General features: G+C 26.1%; 1 protein-coding gene across 2 annotated transcripts in view; it reads left to right on the forward strand.

Moving 5' to 3' along the window:
* Nucleotides 1–17,639, forward strand: part of Asph (Aspartyl beta-hydroxylase) — a 38,893-nt gene that overhangs the window by 9,653 nt on the left and 11,601 nt on the right. Inside the window, exons 2-8 of one of the 2 annotated variants that reach the window (XM_067283721.1) lie at nucleotides 1,870–2,064; nucleotides 5,553–5,657; nucleotides 6,844–6,947; nucleotides 8,436–8,475; nucleotides 10,806–11,296; nucleotides 15,816–16,050; nucleotides 16,138–16,274. In XM_067283721.1, coding sequence (XP_067139822.1) covers nucleotides 1,870–2,064; nucleotides 5,553–5,657; nucleotides 6,844–6,947; nucleotides 8,436–8,475; nucleotides 10,806–11,296; nucleotides 15,816–16,050; nucleotides 16,138–16,274 — 1,307 coding nt within the window. The remainder of the gene's footprint in view (nucleotides 1–1,869; nucleotides 2,065–5,552; nucleotides 5,658–6,843; nucleotides 6,948–8,435; nucleotides 8,476–10,805; nucleotides 11,297–15,815; nucleotides 16,051–16,137; nucleotides 16,275–17,639) is intronic. The other variant, XM_067283723.1, reaches the window with a different exon arrangement.

Here is a 17,639-nt window from a genome sequence, read left to right on the forward strand (position 1 = left end):
AAAACTCATGCCAAAGTGCAATGTTTTTGAAGGCTTGAGAAGTAAATTGCTGCAATGTAATAATTAGATAAATTGTCAAGATATCTAATGTCAAAGGAAGAGGCCAGTATCTCTGTAGAAAATAAGAGAAGTACAGTAGCCTTTCATTATATTGTGCTTGTCTGGAGACAAAGAAAAAGCATGATGTCTCTGGCTGCTTGATATAACTGTGTACTAAAAATTCTGGACTTTTACGAAACAGATTATACATGCTATCTCTATCCTCTATTCTTTCATCAGAAAGTGTTTCTGATATAAAATAACCTTAGTTTTTCAATACTGAATTTTATTAATTGCTAATTGCATATTAATTGATGTTTACGTAACATCGATACCATTAACTCCCATTTAACATTATTGTTTCTTTAACAATGACATTTAAAGACAAATACTGTCAATATAAAAACAAAATAGCAGTTGTGATTTTATTATACAGTACTATATTTCATAATAAATTTCTTATTAAAAATTTGTGAAATTATATTTTTCAATAAAACTTTAAATACAGTAATTTAAAATTTAAAAAATAAATGTTGAACATATAATAGAACATCAAAACTTATAAAATTAGAGTAAAAATTCTCTAAAAAGCAAAGCAAAGTTACTGCTATATAAAAAGATTTAGAACTTTCTGTTCAGAAATAAAGAAATGTTTTCCTTAAACATTACATGGTGAATTCAAAATTTCACAAACTTTCGAATGAGGAGACAGTACTTAAAACTAATAAATAAACAGCTTTTAATATCAAAATGAAACATAAATAATAATTGATCTGTCCACCTTTTTTTCTTATTTAGTTCCTGACGAATTTATTGTTTCACTTGCAGTGGTAGTTTCAAGGACAATGTTGGAATAAAATACCACATTTAGTTGCAAAAAGAAATTCAATGGCAATTGATAATTTAAAATTTATTGACTCAAGTACTTTTAAAACTTGGAGACAAAAAAAAAAGTGTGATATGTATGTCTGAATCTGCAATATAATAAGGGGCTACGGTATTTACATCTTAGATTGGTAGAATACATAAAATATTTTATTCAGACACACATCTTAAGTAAATATCTTAAATGTTGTTAATATACGAGATCTTTTATACAAAAGTTCATGTTTTGGCTTGGTAATCAGTTGATTTTCTTAATTATATAGCAAGTTAATTTATAAATTTATTACTGTAAGATTTCCACAGAAGCTGTAATCTTACACCCCTCTTAACATGTATGGCTGTTGTTTTAACAGTTGTGGTGGTCAGTTAGCCTGAAGATGCCTATTTAATACAGGCAAAAACATTATCTGTTTTGTTTTTGTGCTGCATATTGGTTTATTTTGCCTTTATTTATTATTTAGTTGCTGTGCATGTTGTGTTCATATGAAGTAAATGAAAGTCAAAATAAAAAAATGGAAAAATAACAGCAATGTATTATTTATATATACTCTAAAGATTGCATTAGTTTTTATTTGCTTTATTATTTATCTAGTTAATTTTTATAGCAAAATAATAATATAATTTGAAAATATTATATATGTAATATTTAAGTTTTAGTCTTAAATTTAATGCAGTATTATTATTTGAGTTTTTTCAAATATTCAATATTTTTATATTACTTTAAATTTTAAAAGTTGATTCTTTATATTATAGTTATAAATATGTATTTATTTCTTTTTAACTTATTATTAAATTATATTATTTATTTAAAATTAAATGTAAGAAAATTGATATATAAACAAAATTATACTATGGAATAGTTTTTAGTAAACAAAATATATTGATTACTTTTAGTTTAATTTCAAATATTTAAAATTTAATATTAATGATGGGTCTTTTCTCTAGAAGATCTGAATGCTGAAGATGTATTTTTTCCAACTAAAAAACAAGAAGAATGGCAGAAAGATTCAGAACCAGAACAAGAAGAAGAAACTGTACCACATGAACCTAGTGTGATTGCAAAAGTTATCTTCTTTTTAATATTTTCCTTACTTATAGTGGCTACTGGTGCTGTTTTTATTGCTCTTAGAAATGCTGATAGTAAGTCATCTTTTTAATTCTTAGTTTATTAATAACTACAGCAATATATTACAATATTTTCAAAGGATATAATTGAGTAATAATATTTTATATGAGCAATCTGATTTGTTCAAAATAAAGATAATTTTCCATTTGAAAAAGTTACATTAAAAATTTTCAGAAACTTACAATTAAAAATCATTTCACTAAACATCTAAACATTGTTCTAGATTAGAATTCTGTTAATTTTTAAGTAATTAAATTATTCAGTTTGGTCTAAAGGTTAGCTTTCCATCTTGTCCTAATAATTATGTAAAAACCTTTTACTTTTGAGAAACAGGTAGATATTGGTACTTGTATGCTCAGTATTTATTAATCAGTATTCATTACTAGTTACTCATTATGATATAATGGGTGTGGAGTAGATAGTAACAAATTTCTATTGATACTCAATTTGAAGCTGAAAAAATGTTTAGTTTGGAAATAATATAGCTTATGATATAGTGATTTATCATAGTTTTATTATTGATAGTTAGATATACCTTTGCTTGTTGAGAAACCTGCTTTTGAATCTAGTGTGGAGTTGAAATTTCAAACCTCTTATCTCACCATTAGACTCTATTACACACAATGATTATGCAAAAAGGAGTAATGAATACTTTGAAAAAGGATATTCATTATTTCAAATCTTTGCAAGTAATAAATACAAAGTAATGATAGTTATTATTTCCACATTGCTAATTGTTAATAATTAGAAGTCAGTTTTGACTTAGTGTATATTTATATATCTTTCTCTTTTAAGCAACAAAAATTCTTTAATATTTATGTAAACTTTGCTAGAAAATATTTTTTATCAAAGTTTTATCTAAATTTTTGTTTTTGCAAACCTCTAAGATGCTTAGTTATCTGATGCTGTATTTATTAAACATTTTACTGACAAATTGTTTACAGGATTTGCAAAATTATATATTTTTCATATACTCAGAATAATAATTATTTCTCCTTTAACAATAATAATTAACTTTCTGAACAAGTAGGACATCCTTTATTTTCTAATATAAATAGAATAGTTTCTTAAATTATAGAGACCATTTCTTACTTTCCATCTTTTTATTTCTCTTCAGATTGTTTGAATAAGCTTATTTCTATAGTGAGTGAATGTAATGCAACACATCTCTTAAGAGATGAAAGAAAGTTCAGTTACTTCAAAAAATAGTATTTTCCAGAACACTTTCAAAGTAACATTTATTTTTCTCCATTTTGATTATTGTTGTAATTGAGAGAGGAATTTTCTGTCATTTCTCCAAATATTTTGGAGAAATTGAGTTAATTGTCATTTATTAATTTAAGTGCCTAATGCATTTAAAAGCTGGATTTTCAGGTTAGCACTAGGTTAATAATTTAATTAACCTTGACTTTTAGATAGGTATTTTGGATTTTGAGCTAATATTAAATTAATTTTTGAATTAAATTAAATTAAATAATTTAGAAGAATTTGGAAGAAAGGATCAATCTAGAGAAAGACTGAAATCTACAACTTTTTATTGTAAAGTTGCTTTACTGTTGTTCTACTTAGATTATAGTCTGTAAACCTGGCTTATAGATACTTAAATGTATCACTTGTTTCAAAAAGCAGTCTCCTTGTCCAATAAATATATTAGCTTTGCATGACATTATATATGTTTTTTTTTTGTGGCCACTATTTCCTCCTATTGATTTTAATCAGTTTCCAGTATCTTAACCAATAGAAAAATTTCTAGTAATGTTTACAATGGAAAAGTTAAATTGACAACATTTAAATTTAAAAAAGTTCAACTATTAAACTATTCACAATAATTTTTGTAAACTAGATTAAATCATTCTGTGTTGAAACAGATAATGGTAAAAATTTATTGAACTATAAATTAAACCTATACATATCATTGCTTACTATGTATATTATATATTTAAATCAAAAGTTACATGAAATTGTCTGTAAATATCCAAATTAGTTTTCAAAATAAGTGCATTTCCAGTTTTACTCCATGTTCAGTCAGAAAGTGTTGGCTATCCAGCAATGAGGTTAAACTTCCTACTTGACTAAGTTGAATTTAAACAAATTTACGATGTATTGAATGAATTTACTTTAGCTAAACTAATTTTCTCAACTAGTTTAACAACTTAAATGAGTTTAACTTTCCTTATGTAAATATAGTGAAGGAATCTAATTATGAAAGCAGAAAATTGAAACTTGCATGTATCATGTAGATGTGTTTCATTTTGATTAAAGTTTGACTCAGAGTGGTTTTACTGTGTGTGTGTGTGTGTATAACAGCTACTACTGAAACTTTGCTGAAATGCTGGTGGCTTCTCTTGTTTATTTCGTGTAATTTTTTTCATCCATATATTGTGCTTTGTTACAGTGCTACAAATAGAAGAATTTAGCTCTTGTGAAATTTGTTTTACAAGATGCCTGACTGTTTTGTTTTACATGGTTATAAAAGCCATATGCTAGTACTTTGTCTATATATTATCAGTTTAATAAAATTTATTGCCGGGACAATAAGTATGAACTTGAGAAATTATAAAATACTTCCTACGGACAAACTTTAAAAGTGTCCTCCTTTTTGGAGTTTCTCTGTACACCAGTAGGAAATAACAATTTTATAGTGGTGTCAACTTTTATTTGGAGGCTTCTGCCCTGCCTCAGCAAGCGAAACGTTTTTCCAAGTTCATTCTTATTGTCTTGGCAATAAATTTTATTAAATGTATAATTTTTATAAGTGTTTGTGCCACCACCAGAGGGTACATTGTAATGTTTCGCATGCTGAGGTGGGGAGAAGCCTCTAAATAAAGGTTGATTTCACCATAAAATTGTTCTACTGGTGTACAAAGGGACTCAAAAAAGGAGGACAATTTTAAAGTTTATCCATGGGCATTATTTTTTAATTTTTCCAAGTTCATATTATCAGTTATTAAACAATTAAGTTTAATAAATTCACTCATAAAGCGACCTTACGTATTCAGTTACAAAATGATCTTTTGACAGAACCAATACTACATTTGGTATGATATAGAAAATATAGTTTGATGTATTTGTACTTAATTTTTGTAAAAGTAAAGTGACTTACTGATGATTTTATAAGTTTTCTGAACGGAGTAGATTGTTGGTAACTGATAGAAGTCATTTTTATTTCTTTACTATTTCAGGAAATAATAATTTTGATATTAGGCTATTTGATAAATGACTGTCTTCAAATAGATCACTACCAATACTAATATTCTAATGCACATGTATTTAGCTAATACATAGCAGAAGCAAGGTATAACCTGGTGCAATGTTTTTTTGGTTGTATTATTTTAAACAGAATAAGTTAAATAGCAAAACCAAATTAGATGTGATAAGCTTTGTACTGTATAAAAAATTGCTTATGAAAAATTCTTTAAATTTTAATAAATATATTTAATTTTAAATAACTAACTTAGCAAGTAGATTAAAAAAAATTGATAATCAAAATTTTTATATTAAGGGTCTATTGGTATAATATCTGATTCAGACACTAGTCATAGTGAATTACATACTGAAGAATTGCCAATTTCTTTTATTGAAGATTTGAAGGCAGAAGAAGTTAAAGGTAAATTTTCAATTAATTTTTAATTTAAGAGTTGAAAACATAGAAATACAGTGGAACTTAGTTAACTCGAACTAGGATAACTTGAAGTCATGTTTACTCAGTCATTTTCTTTTCCTGGTTGTCCAGAATAGGGATTTACGTGTTAAATCAAACTGGTTAACTCAAATTTGTTGAACTGTTTAATTTGAATGTATTTTCTTCTACTCCCCAGAATTTTAATTTTCTGTTAAATAAAATAACATTCATCTATCAAATAAAGTAATTGAAAACTTTCTATAAAGCATGGAAACTGCATATGACTAAAAATAAACATTGTGTCATTTGACGGTGGCAGGGGTGAGACTCCAGACAGCATATGTGATCTAGCTACTGTACTTGCTGTTCAAACTTCATTTTTTTTTATTGCCAGTGGATTTCTCCAACTAGCTGATGTAATAAATAAATGGATTTTTGATAAATTAATTAAAAAAAACAATTATAATTTCATTCTACATAAAACTTTTAACCTTTGTGGCAAAATTTCAAAAATATAACAATCATCAAGAGTGGTATGTTTGTGATAAAAAATAAAAAAACAGATTGATTCTAGGCACAAAATATTGCAATTTTAAAAATTCCTTACTGAACATTTAGGAGTGAATGGTTAAACTATTTGGGAAAGCCTTTCTCAGTAACTTATTTAACCATTCAGTTGAATGTTTTAAAGTTTCTGGATAACATTGAGATGTTTACATTGACTAACAATTCTACATCATAACACTCGCAGAAATGTCATATTGATAGTTTATTGTGGGTCACCAGTAACTGGATAACTTGATGTACAAAATCTTTACTTTTAACTGAACCTTCATAACTTGAAAGTTTTTAACCCGAAGTCTGAATTTTTCCCTCAATCAATTCAAGTTACCAAGGTCCACTGTAATAATTTTTTTAAATGTAATATCTTCATTTACCAAAAGAAGAGCTCCAAAATTTCTTCACTCCTTTTTACTCAAAATGAATTTCAACATTTGTGATTTTCATTAATCACAAAATAAGAAGATATAATGTCTAAAAGTATGAATTTCTAAAAATTACAAAAATTATTTTACAATTCAATGGTGATCCTTGTGTGGATGACTTAAAAGGTTAAATGATAGGATAAGTTTTGTATAATATTTGAATTACATAACGTGCAATTTTTCAGAAGGATCAGAGCCAGAATTATGGATAGAAGAAACTTTACCCAATTTAGAAATTTTACAAGAAGAAGAGATGCCATCATATCAAGATAGTCAACCTCCCACAGATGTAAGATTAATTAATTATATAAACTGACATATTTTCAAATGAAATTTATGGATAAATAGGTAAATGATTTTATTTTAATCTTTTGTTACCCAAGTTAATTTTGGATTATAAGTTCGTGAATGAATAATTATTTGAATTATTCAACTTGATAAATTCCAAAAGATTTTGAAACATTTTTATCTGCATTTTCTAATAACTCATTATTTTATTCAAATTTACCTCAAAGAACACTAGTAAATTTTTATCTATTTGTTATTTATAAAATCATTGTCATCAATTATAAAATCATGATTCTAATATTAGTATGATAGTAATCTAAAGATATACATGTCTGTATATCAGAATGTTGATTTCATAGTTTAAGGTTTTGTTTTTACGTGCTTGGATCATTAATAAAATAAAAATACTTAAAACAAATAACAGAAATATTAAGACAGATTGAAAAGTAAAAGATCTTTGTATACCAGAGATATCTGATTTTAAGATGTCTGTTGTTTGTGTGTTATCGACAGTTTGATTGGAACTTACTTTTTTAACTGTCTTGGAAGTTAAGAACATTAGAGATAAAATTCCTTTAATCATTTTATTTTCAGAACAGTTACAATTGTATAGTAGGACAGAGTTCACTGAGTTCGGCGTTATAAGTGCTTTTTATCCCAAGTACTTTCAACGAATTTATAATCGTCGTTGTCATCAGGTGAATAAATATTTAGATTATACAATGTTGAACATGTTCGAAAATTAGTCACTAATTCTTAACAGTTTTACCAATTATTTTATAAATATTAAAATAAAATGTGTGTTCTGTTCTTATTCTCAAAATATTTCTATTCATTCTTCAAAATATTTATTTGCCTGGCGATGACTATTATAAATTCATCAAAAGTATTTGTGATAAAAAAGCACTTATAATGCCAAACTCTGTGAATTCTCTGTCCTACTATACAATATTTGGCGTGAGTATAAATCTATAGTATATTAGAATTGTAAAACTATTATTTAAATATTTAAGTGTTAAATAATCATTTTAATTCAATTAAATTTTTTTAATACTGTTCTTTTCTTAATCAGTTACTAGCATATTTGTTGCAACTTCTTTTTAATTTATTAACTTTTGCAGAAAATTAAAAAAAAAAAAAAAATTGTTTATTTTGTGGATTGAACTCATAGTTAAACATAAATTTGAATAAATCAACACAACAAAATTCTTTTAAATTTTTATTTAAAGTCTAAATGTTTCAAAAAATATAAATTAATATTAGATTGGAGGTTCTTAACAGAGAAAATTTTAATGATTATTTTAAAATTATTTCACATCTTATCAGAATAAATGTATTTTTACTCCTTGAACTTTTTAATTACTTCCTAGAACTTTATAACTCCACCTTTTTATTTAAAGATTTTTAAACTTTTGAAAATATTAGTATTAAAAATTGTCAATAATGAATTAAAGTTTTTATAATTACTAATCATAATGTTTTCTTTTAGGCTTTTACTGAAATTATACATGAAGAAAAGGAACCAGAAGGTATAAAAAATTTATTAATAAAAAAACTTTATATAATTATTTTATACATTGGCTTTTCAAATAAAATTTTGAATTTTAATAAATATTTAATTCAAAATTTTAAATTGCCCAAAAATAGTTATCAAATAAATTAAAAATTCATGAATAAAAATTTAAATATAGTGGTACCTCTGTATACGTTTGCTTTAGAATACATCCAATTCGGAATACGTCCTGTTTGGACGAAACAAATTTTGCTTGGTATACGACTTTTGTTTGGTATATGACTTAATTCAATTATACACGCCATCTATGAACAAGTACCACTATCTGTGTTTTAGACCAGACTAGACGTTCGTGGTTTCACGGTTTATAACTTTATTAAATTTCTTCTGATTTTAATTTGTAAGTAAAATTTTATTATTTCTATTAATCATGAATTGCAAAAAGGCAAATGAAAAGCAACAGAAAACTAAAAAAATGACTAGAATCACAATGGAATGAAAAAAGAGATTGTTGAGAAATATGAAGGTGGCATGTGTGTTCGAGATTTAACTGCTGCATACCATATTCCGAGAACGACGATATCGACAATCGTGAAAAATAAAGACATTATTAAATCTGCTAATGTTGCGAAAGAGGTTTAATCAATGTCTAAACAGATTATTAGTATTAAGGAGAGTTTGATATGATTTAATGATTTAAATAATATAATACAATATACTATAATAACTTTAAAAATCTATAATAAAATTTCTTTTTTTTTATTAATGTGCTCAGTGTTTAAATTATTTTACAATCTCATTAATATAGCATATCAAGAGGGTTTTTTTTACATGAGAACAGATTAATTATTTTTACATTATTTCCTATGGGAAAGGTTGGTTTGGTATACATCCTATTTGGTATAAGTCCAAACATCAGGAACGGATTAAGGTCGTATACCGAGGTTCCACTGTATAAATATTGTGCACATGATTTGTTATTAATACTTCATTTATCAGTTATAATTTTTTGTTTGTTGTTGTATTTATCAAACTGTTGATTTTAATTTTTCAATTAAATAACCCATTAAATCACAGATTATTCTGTTAGCATTATTCAGTCTTAAGTTACTGTGATAAGATAACGTTTGAAAAGATCTGCAGTTAAATTTGCATTGTGAGAAAGTAGTTTTACATTTATATTGTATTTTATTGCCCTTCACTATGTAATCTTTACATGCCATGTTATTTTGAAACTATAAAACAGGATCCTTGTAGGTAATGACAATTAAATCTTGTGTGTTGTTTTAATTTTTATGCATAGTATGTGTTCTTAGAGAGCTTACAAAATTGTTAACTGAAGAAACTAAAGGAATGTATGAATGAAATTTGAGATCTTCCTAGTTTTTTAATGTTACATGTAGAAATTTTCCATTCAAGTTATATTTAAATTTAAATTATTTTTAAAAATTTTAAAGTCAAATTGCTAACTAACTTATATTTAACATTAAATCTATTGTATTTTGTCATCTCTTTGAATTACAAATAATATTTGAGAAAAATTAAAAGAATACATTTTTGCTGATACAATAAACTTTTAATTAACCTTGGTATAAGCTACCTTAGATAACTTGGTATTCAAAAATGCAAATAACATGAAATGTTTGGTACCATATTTAAATAAACTTGGTTTTGATGCATTGTACAATGTACTATTTTTAGGTTTGATCTAATTATTGAATGTATTGATTTAAAAGTGTTTTTATTCCATAATTTAAATTTCATTCGCAGCTATATTTATTTAAGCAGATACTACTACAATTAAAATATTTAAACTTACTACTACAATTAAAAGATTTAAACTTACTACTACAATTAAAATTTCTTTAATCTTTTTTAAAATTTGTATTGTCATTAGAAGTCATTAGAATAAATTCTTTTTAAAAATTCTGCAGCGGCTTTTTAGTATCTTGCATTGCCCAGCCAATATTGCAAAAGGAACTATTTTTTACCAGATTCTTTTGTCTTAACAAAATATGCTTCCACAATTCATCTTGGATAACATGGAAACTTGATTGAAATGGGTCTCAGTAAGTTAACTGTTTTTAACAGTAGAGAGGATGCTGTAAATTGTTTAAAAATGCATTGTTTTTAGAAAACATGTAACACAATATGCAAACCAGAAAACTTGAAATATTGAATAATAAACTTTTATTTTCAGAAAATTAGCATTATTCTGCATGCAAATGCTATGCAATAAAAGTTAGAGTTGAGGATATGTTTTATATTTGCATTATATTGTAAAATGTTAACCTCCTAAGATTTAACTGAACTTTTTAAATTTCTTACTTGTTTTTTTCTTTGTAGAACCCAAAGTTAGTCCCCAGATAGAAATAAGGGAAAAGGAATCTATAGATTTTTCTTTTGAAGATAGTGATCAAATTTATTTTGAAACAACTGAAGAATTGTCTCTACCTATTGTAGAAGAAACACTTGATATAGATAGAGTTGATTCATTTGAAGATGCAGAAGAGACTGAAGAAATATTTACACATGTTCCCACTGAACATTATGAAGAATCAACAGAATCTGAACCTTTTTTTGTAGAAACTGAAGACAAAGACACAGAGCCAATAACTGTTAGCAAAGAGGATACTACTGAAAGTCTTTCATCTCCTGTTGAAGAGGCTGTTACAGAAGAATCTACTGAACAGTATCAGTCTGAAATACCTACAGAATATGAAGTATATGAATTTCCATCTTCTGCAGAACCTCTGCATGAAAAGGCAGATATACCAAATGAAAATGATTTTCAGTTTGGTGGTGATATAGATAAAATTGAAAGGATAGTAGATAAGGTGAGTATCATATTAAGTTAATTATTTAGTTATTTTTCCAGCATGTTTTGACAATTGAAATTATCATTTTCCTGTATACTTAATTGCAATTATTATTAATTAAATATAAATAATAATATAATTTATTGATTTGTTTATTAATCTAATATTTTTGAAAATTTTTTCTTATAAAAGACTGCCAAAAATTAATAAATGTTTTTCTTTTAATATCAATTTTATTCTACAGTTTAAACTTTTAAATTGATATATACAATATGTTGTTTATAATAATAATAATTCTCATCATAGAATATAGTGGATTACAAAATGTAGAACAATTTGTTTAACCATTACATTAAAATGAAATTAATAAATAAATTAAACAATTTAAATGAAAATAACTATTAATAATTTAATAATAATAATTTTATTTAACAGCAGAATGTATAAATTTGGTTTTTATCACTGAAAATTTCTGTTGTTTTCTTTCCTTTGTTTTAATTTATTATTTATAAGTTTTCGCCTTTTTTTCAAGTTTTAAATAAAAATAGGTTAATTAAAATTGACTGCAGGTTTTAAATTTTGAGAATAAAACAGATATTAATTAATTTCTACATGTCAGTCTTGAGATTACAAATATTGGAACAATTATTTGTAGATCTCAAATACATTATCTATTTCCTATTAAAGCATTTTTAATTGGACAGCCTCAAAACTGGCTTTTTGATTTTGATTGTGGTGAATTATTTTGAATGGAACAGTTATTCTAATTTTTTGACAATATCTTTCAAAAATTTTTATATTGTTTATTGAAAATTTATCATGAAGCAAGGATTTGATCAATTAATGTAACTAACTTGATTATGAAATGTTGATTATAATTTTGAAAGAAAAATTTATATAGAAAATCAACAATAAATTAATATTAATTAATATGTAAAAAATATTTTACTGTAAATGAAATTTCATTATGAAGTGTATAAAATGTCATCTTTATTTATGTTAAACAATATCTTCATAACTTATCTGAAATATAGAATAAATAAATGGAATTATGATTTAGTTCTTTCATTCATATGGAAATTAAGTATGATTGCAATTATAAGAGCATAATAATCATCTTCTTCATTTACTGGTTTGTTTTATTTAAGAAATGATATGCAACATTTTGTATGCGTTTTCATAAAAGCCTTTGTTTTATATGAAGTTTTGAAATGCTTTCTCCATTGTATTATTTTCTGTTTACATTTCATCAGTTAGGTACATCTTTTGAGGATTTTAATATTAAAATTATTATTTAATATTGTTCATTTTAAAAAATCTTATATACTATCAAATATTATAGGTATTTAATATGTATTTTAACATATTCTAAATTAATTTTTTAAATCACATTTCACTAAATTTTTGTTAATACTACATAAACACGCAACTTTACTACTGTCAGTTTGAAAACAATACAATTGCCATGAAATAAGTGAAATTAAAATTTCTTAACTTGAATGATAAAGCATTTACGTTTTAATATATTACTGCTGTAAATTTTTTTTTAACAAAAATTATAATAAAATAGAATTTCTGTTTAAATGTTTTTCTTAAAAATAAATTATTGTAAATTTCTTGAATAATAGTCAGAAATTTATTGCACTGCATTTTCAGGAACCAGAGGAAGATGATATCTATTTTTGGTTTTAATTACTGTTTTATTAGTTACATTATTTTTAACTTCCCTTTTGATTTTGAATAATTTTATACTAATCAAATGCTAAATTATATTTTTGTTTGTGAAATATTTTAAATTTTTATAAAACAAAATTTCCTATCAACTTTTTTAAATGCTAATTTATGTATAGAAATTATGGAAACTATCGGTTTGTTTGTTTATTGGAATGTTTTAATAATAATATTTATCTAGAAGATAATTTACCATTTCCAAAGCATGACACTGATATTTAAGTATTTATTTTTGCTTTGTAAAATATTAACTCTCTCTTCCTAAATTAAGTGGTTTACTATATGACCGATTATCTAGAGATTTTTTAAAAAAATTTCCTTTAAAGTTTGTTCACTTAATGAATTGTAAAAATTTCCAAATAGTAATTTTATAAAAACAAAAAATGTTTAATTTTGATAATGAAATTAACAAATAGCAAAACAATTGGTGAAAAATAAGCATATTTTATAAAACCATTTTGTGATTAGATTTTTTTTTTTTACACGTTAATTGAAGAGGTAATCGTTGTAGTAAGCTGCCAAAATAATTAACTACAGGGCATTATTTTGACAATGTTCTTCTCAATTGATGATGTCCTATTTATATTCTAGTTTTTGAGAAGTTCCTTATTTAAATATATATTAATTAAATAACTTTCTGTTCAGAATAAAAAGAATTACTTTTATAAGGAGTGATTCGTGACAATGATTTGTAGAATGCTATGGCAATTTTAGTCCCATAAACAGATATCTAGAAATGTTCATTGAGGCACTAGCACTTCTTTTATTGTCAGATGACATATGGTAAATTGTCCTAAATACATTGTGTGTGACCACACACGATGTATTTAGGACAACTATAACAACAGATGTTCTTACTGACATCCCCAATCATTACTGCAGATATTAAAATGCTGCAGTAAAGATTGTCAAACTTTATTGCAAATGCCAGAGGCATTTAGAATCTGATCAAAAGCTTCAATTGATTCTTGCTGTTAGCTCTTTGTTTACTGGCAAGGGTCTTATACATGAGCAGTTTGAGGTGACCCACAGAGAAACATCTAATGAGATGAGCTTTGGTGAACACATCAGCCACTACATAATCTCTCTCTCTCTCTCTCTGCCTACAATATTTGGGAAAATTCGTGTCCAAGAAGCAGCAGAATTTGCAAGAGAAATGAGCTAGTGTTCCACTTTGTTAAAACCAAATTTGTTAGTGCAGGAGAAATGGCACACATTCCAACAACTTGGATAGCATTTTGGCCAAGACAGCCAAATAAGCAGACTCATTAGGCATTCTGGTAAGATGTATGGTCTAAGGACACATTTGTCAGCATCCCTGTCCATACATTGATTCAGAAACCTTTGCTGATGACTGGCTATGTTTACAACGTTTTGATTCACTTTTGTCCATACATGGCTGTTTAAGCATCCATCTCTAGTGAATAATGCCTTGTCCATAACAGCGTTTGTTGGAAAAATGCAATATTGGCTGCTGTCTGGTGTAGCAAGCACTAGCAGAATGCAGTCATGGAAAAAGTCCCCTAGTGGTATACCCTCCATATACAGATGAAAGGGATGAGATTTGGCCTTACACAGACCCACTAAACACTGGCATGTAGATTACTCATATTTGTTGTGATTGCTTAATTTTGGGGAAGGGATGTTCATAACTGAAGCCAAGATCCCCTTTTCAAACTTGACTTCCCTGATCTTGTATGTTACATGCTCTAGCCTCCTGGTCTCTTAAGTGGTGGTGCATAGCAGGAAACATTCTACTGAATAGGATGCCAATGGTTGCAGAAGTGCACACATTACTGATATTCTGCTGCCCTTGCCTTTCTGTATTGAGGTGCACATCTAGCAACTCTTCATTGCTGTACGTGTCTATGTTGATGGGTTTCATTGAATTGATAGAACTGGATATTATGCCCATTAATAAAGACTTCAACACCTCATGGGCAAAGCAAATTATACTCCATATCCTGCATATGGGTAATGCTTACGGCATAGCACCTTGACATAAAATACTTGTCTAGCACCTTAACAGTGCATTTCTGGACACCTGTTTATGGGACCAAAATTGTTTGTTGCGTCATTCTACAGGCATAGGTAAAGTTTGGCATCATTGACACGAATCACTCTGTATATTATATTTATGAATGGGAATTTTCTTTACCAAATACCTTAGTAATTTATTTGAAATAAATTATCAATGATTGAAATTATTAACAGTTAAATTACTGAAAATTAAATTTTGAAAAGAAATTATTATTGTTTTAGTGTGAATAATCTTGAATTATTAGAATTGCATTGCTTTGGATTATTATTATACCAATAATGAAACTTATACAGTACTTAATTGAATATACTGTATGTAATATATATATTTTTTTCTAAGTATAAAGAATATTAAGAATATAAAGAAAGAACATTATAGTACAAATTTTACTAAGTTTTTTTTATAAATTAGGAGAATTATAAACTTACACAATAATCTTATTGAAAGATTATTGTATAAGTTTGAATACATGCTTATTACTATTCCCAACAAACATCTAATTAAATCATACTACTAATATATTATCATTGAAGCTTTGATACATTGATAATCAGTCATATTATTTGTCATGCTGCTTCTGTTTTGATAATGCATGATGTAAATAGTGTCATTTGACTTATCTGATAATGCAAGTATAGAATTTGCACTTTAACAAAATAGTATTTATAAGTGTTTAAGCTTTTCTTGTTTGTAAGATTGTAATATGCAAGAAAACTCCCATTCCCTGTTAGTCAAACATCCACATTTCCCTTTGTGTCCTGCAAGTCCCCCGAAGAAGCCATGCATCTGTTTGAAGAAGCTGTAAAGAAATTTCCAGACAATCCCTATGCTCGGTATGGTAAAGCAATGAGTCTGGACAAGATGGCAGAAGAACGTCGTAGTAATGCATTGTTGGAACAAGCTATAAATGAATATGTAGGAATTCTGAATATGCCAAATGTATCTGATAAAGTATTTGTGGCAGCTGGAAGTAAAGGAACAGATCGAATGAGATTTAGAGGTAATCTCTACAAATATTTTAATAATTATTTTTAAATAATAATATATTGAATTGTTAAATATTTAAATAAACATATTTCTATATCAGGATTCATTGGCAAAGCTATACAGGTACAAATGACCTTAGCTGATCGTTTTCCTGAAAATGCCGATATTATGAATCAACTAGCAGTAAATTATTTATTAATTGGCAAAGGACAAAAAGCAAAGAAAGTATTGAAAGAGGTAAGTCTATCTTTTATGTAAATAAATATGAAAACATATAAAATAAATCTATTCATTTATTTTTTAATATTGCATTTTCTCAAATCTAAGATGTACAGTACCATGTATTTGATATCAAAATTTTTAAAATTTTTTTAAGCCTTTGGCGACCGGGGTCCCGATCTATCGTAAGCCTAATTGTTAAGCAAATAGGCCAGGGTACCAATTGATCAATACCCTGTTAAAAATTGATTTTTATAAAATTTATCGATAACAGATGTCAGCACTTGATGGCAGCGTCTTGTTTATTGTCTGTTTCACATATTTTTGTCCAGGTGGTGTTTGTTGACTTAAAAAATTTTAATTAATGCTTTTTTTCCTTAATTTTACATTTCCTGATAATTTTTTATTTCATTTTTAGCATATTCATGCAATAATATTACTATAATAAGTTCATTCATGCTATAATAAGTTTATTCAGGTATAATACTTCAATGTGTTATAAATATTCAAGTTGTGACCTTCAGTTCTGATATTTTATATATATTTTTTTAATTTCTATTTTAATCGAAAATATCAGCAAATGTTACATCTATTGATGCTGGTAATCATGTTTATTACAAAAATATATAATCTCATTCGGTATGATGTGAATAAAGTTCATTATATTAGTTGATAGCAGAATAAAGTTCTGATTTCAAACAAATGTTTGATATAATGTGCGATAATTACACAACAAATAAACGTACATGCATAAGTATTATATTGAATTATACGAAACAATATTCTACATTGTTCTGGCTCAGTGCCAATAAGAATGAAGTAACCAGACAATGTTAATTTTGACAAAAAGTAACAAATTATCAAGTTTGAATGTCAGTTATGATATATTTTTTTTTTCTCATAAATTTTTCTAATAAAATTTATTGAAAAATATCATATTTAAAACTAAAGATATTAATAAATGTATGTGATTTTTTTTCATATGAATATAATGATAATTTGATTTTTGGTGAATTTTTAAATTAATATTGCCTGACTGACCTTGACTGACCTATATTGCCCTTGGTCGTTTTACAAAATAAATGTAAACAAGGGACGGGGCAATTGGCAAGAAAAGGGTTAATGGAATGTGAGATTTTGTTTTATGAAATAAGATGGGAAAACCAATACATATACCATAAACAGCTAATGTTTATCAGCTTTTATTTTCATGTTCTTTTGCCTATAAAATAATTTTCATATTAATATGCATTATATCATCATCTTAAATATTAAAAAAAAGATAGTTTAAATTAAATGCTTGTAACCAAAAACATTTATTTGATCTATTATGACTGTTCAAAACAACAAAAAACATTAACATTACATAATGTGTCATGCAGA

This window comes from Centruroides vittatus, unplaced genomic scaffold, assembly GCF_030686945.1.
Source record: "Centruroides vittatus isolate TY-2023 unplaced genomic scaffold, ASM3068694v2 scaffold_1015, whole genome shotgun sequence".
Taxonomy (NCBI): domain Eukaryota; kingdom Metazoa; phylum Arthropoda; class Arachnida; order Scorpiones; family Buthidae; genus Centruroides; species Centruroides vittatus.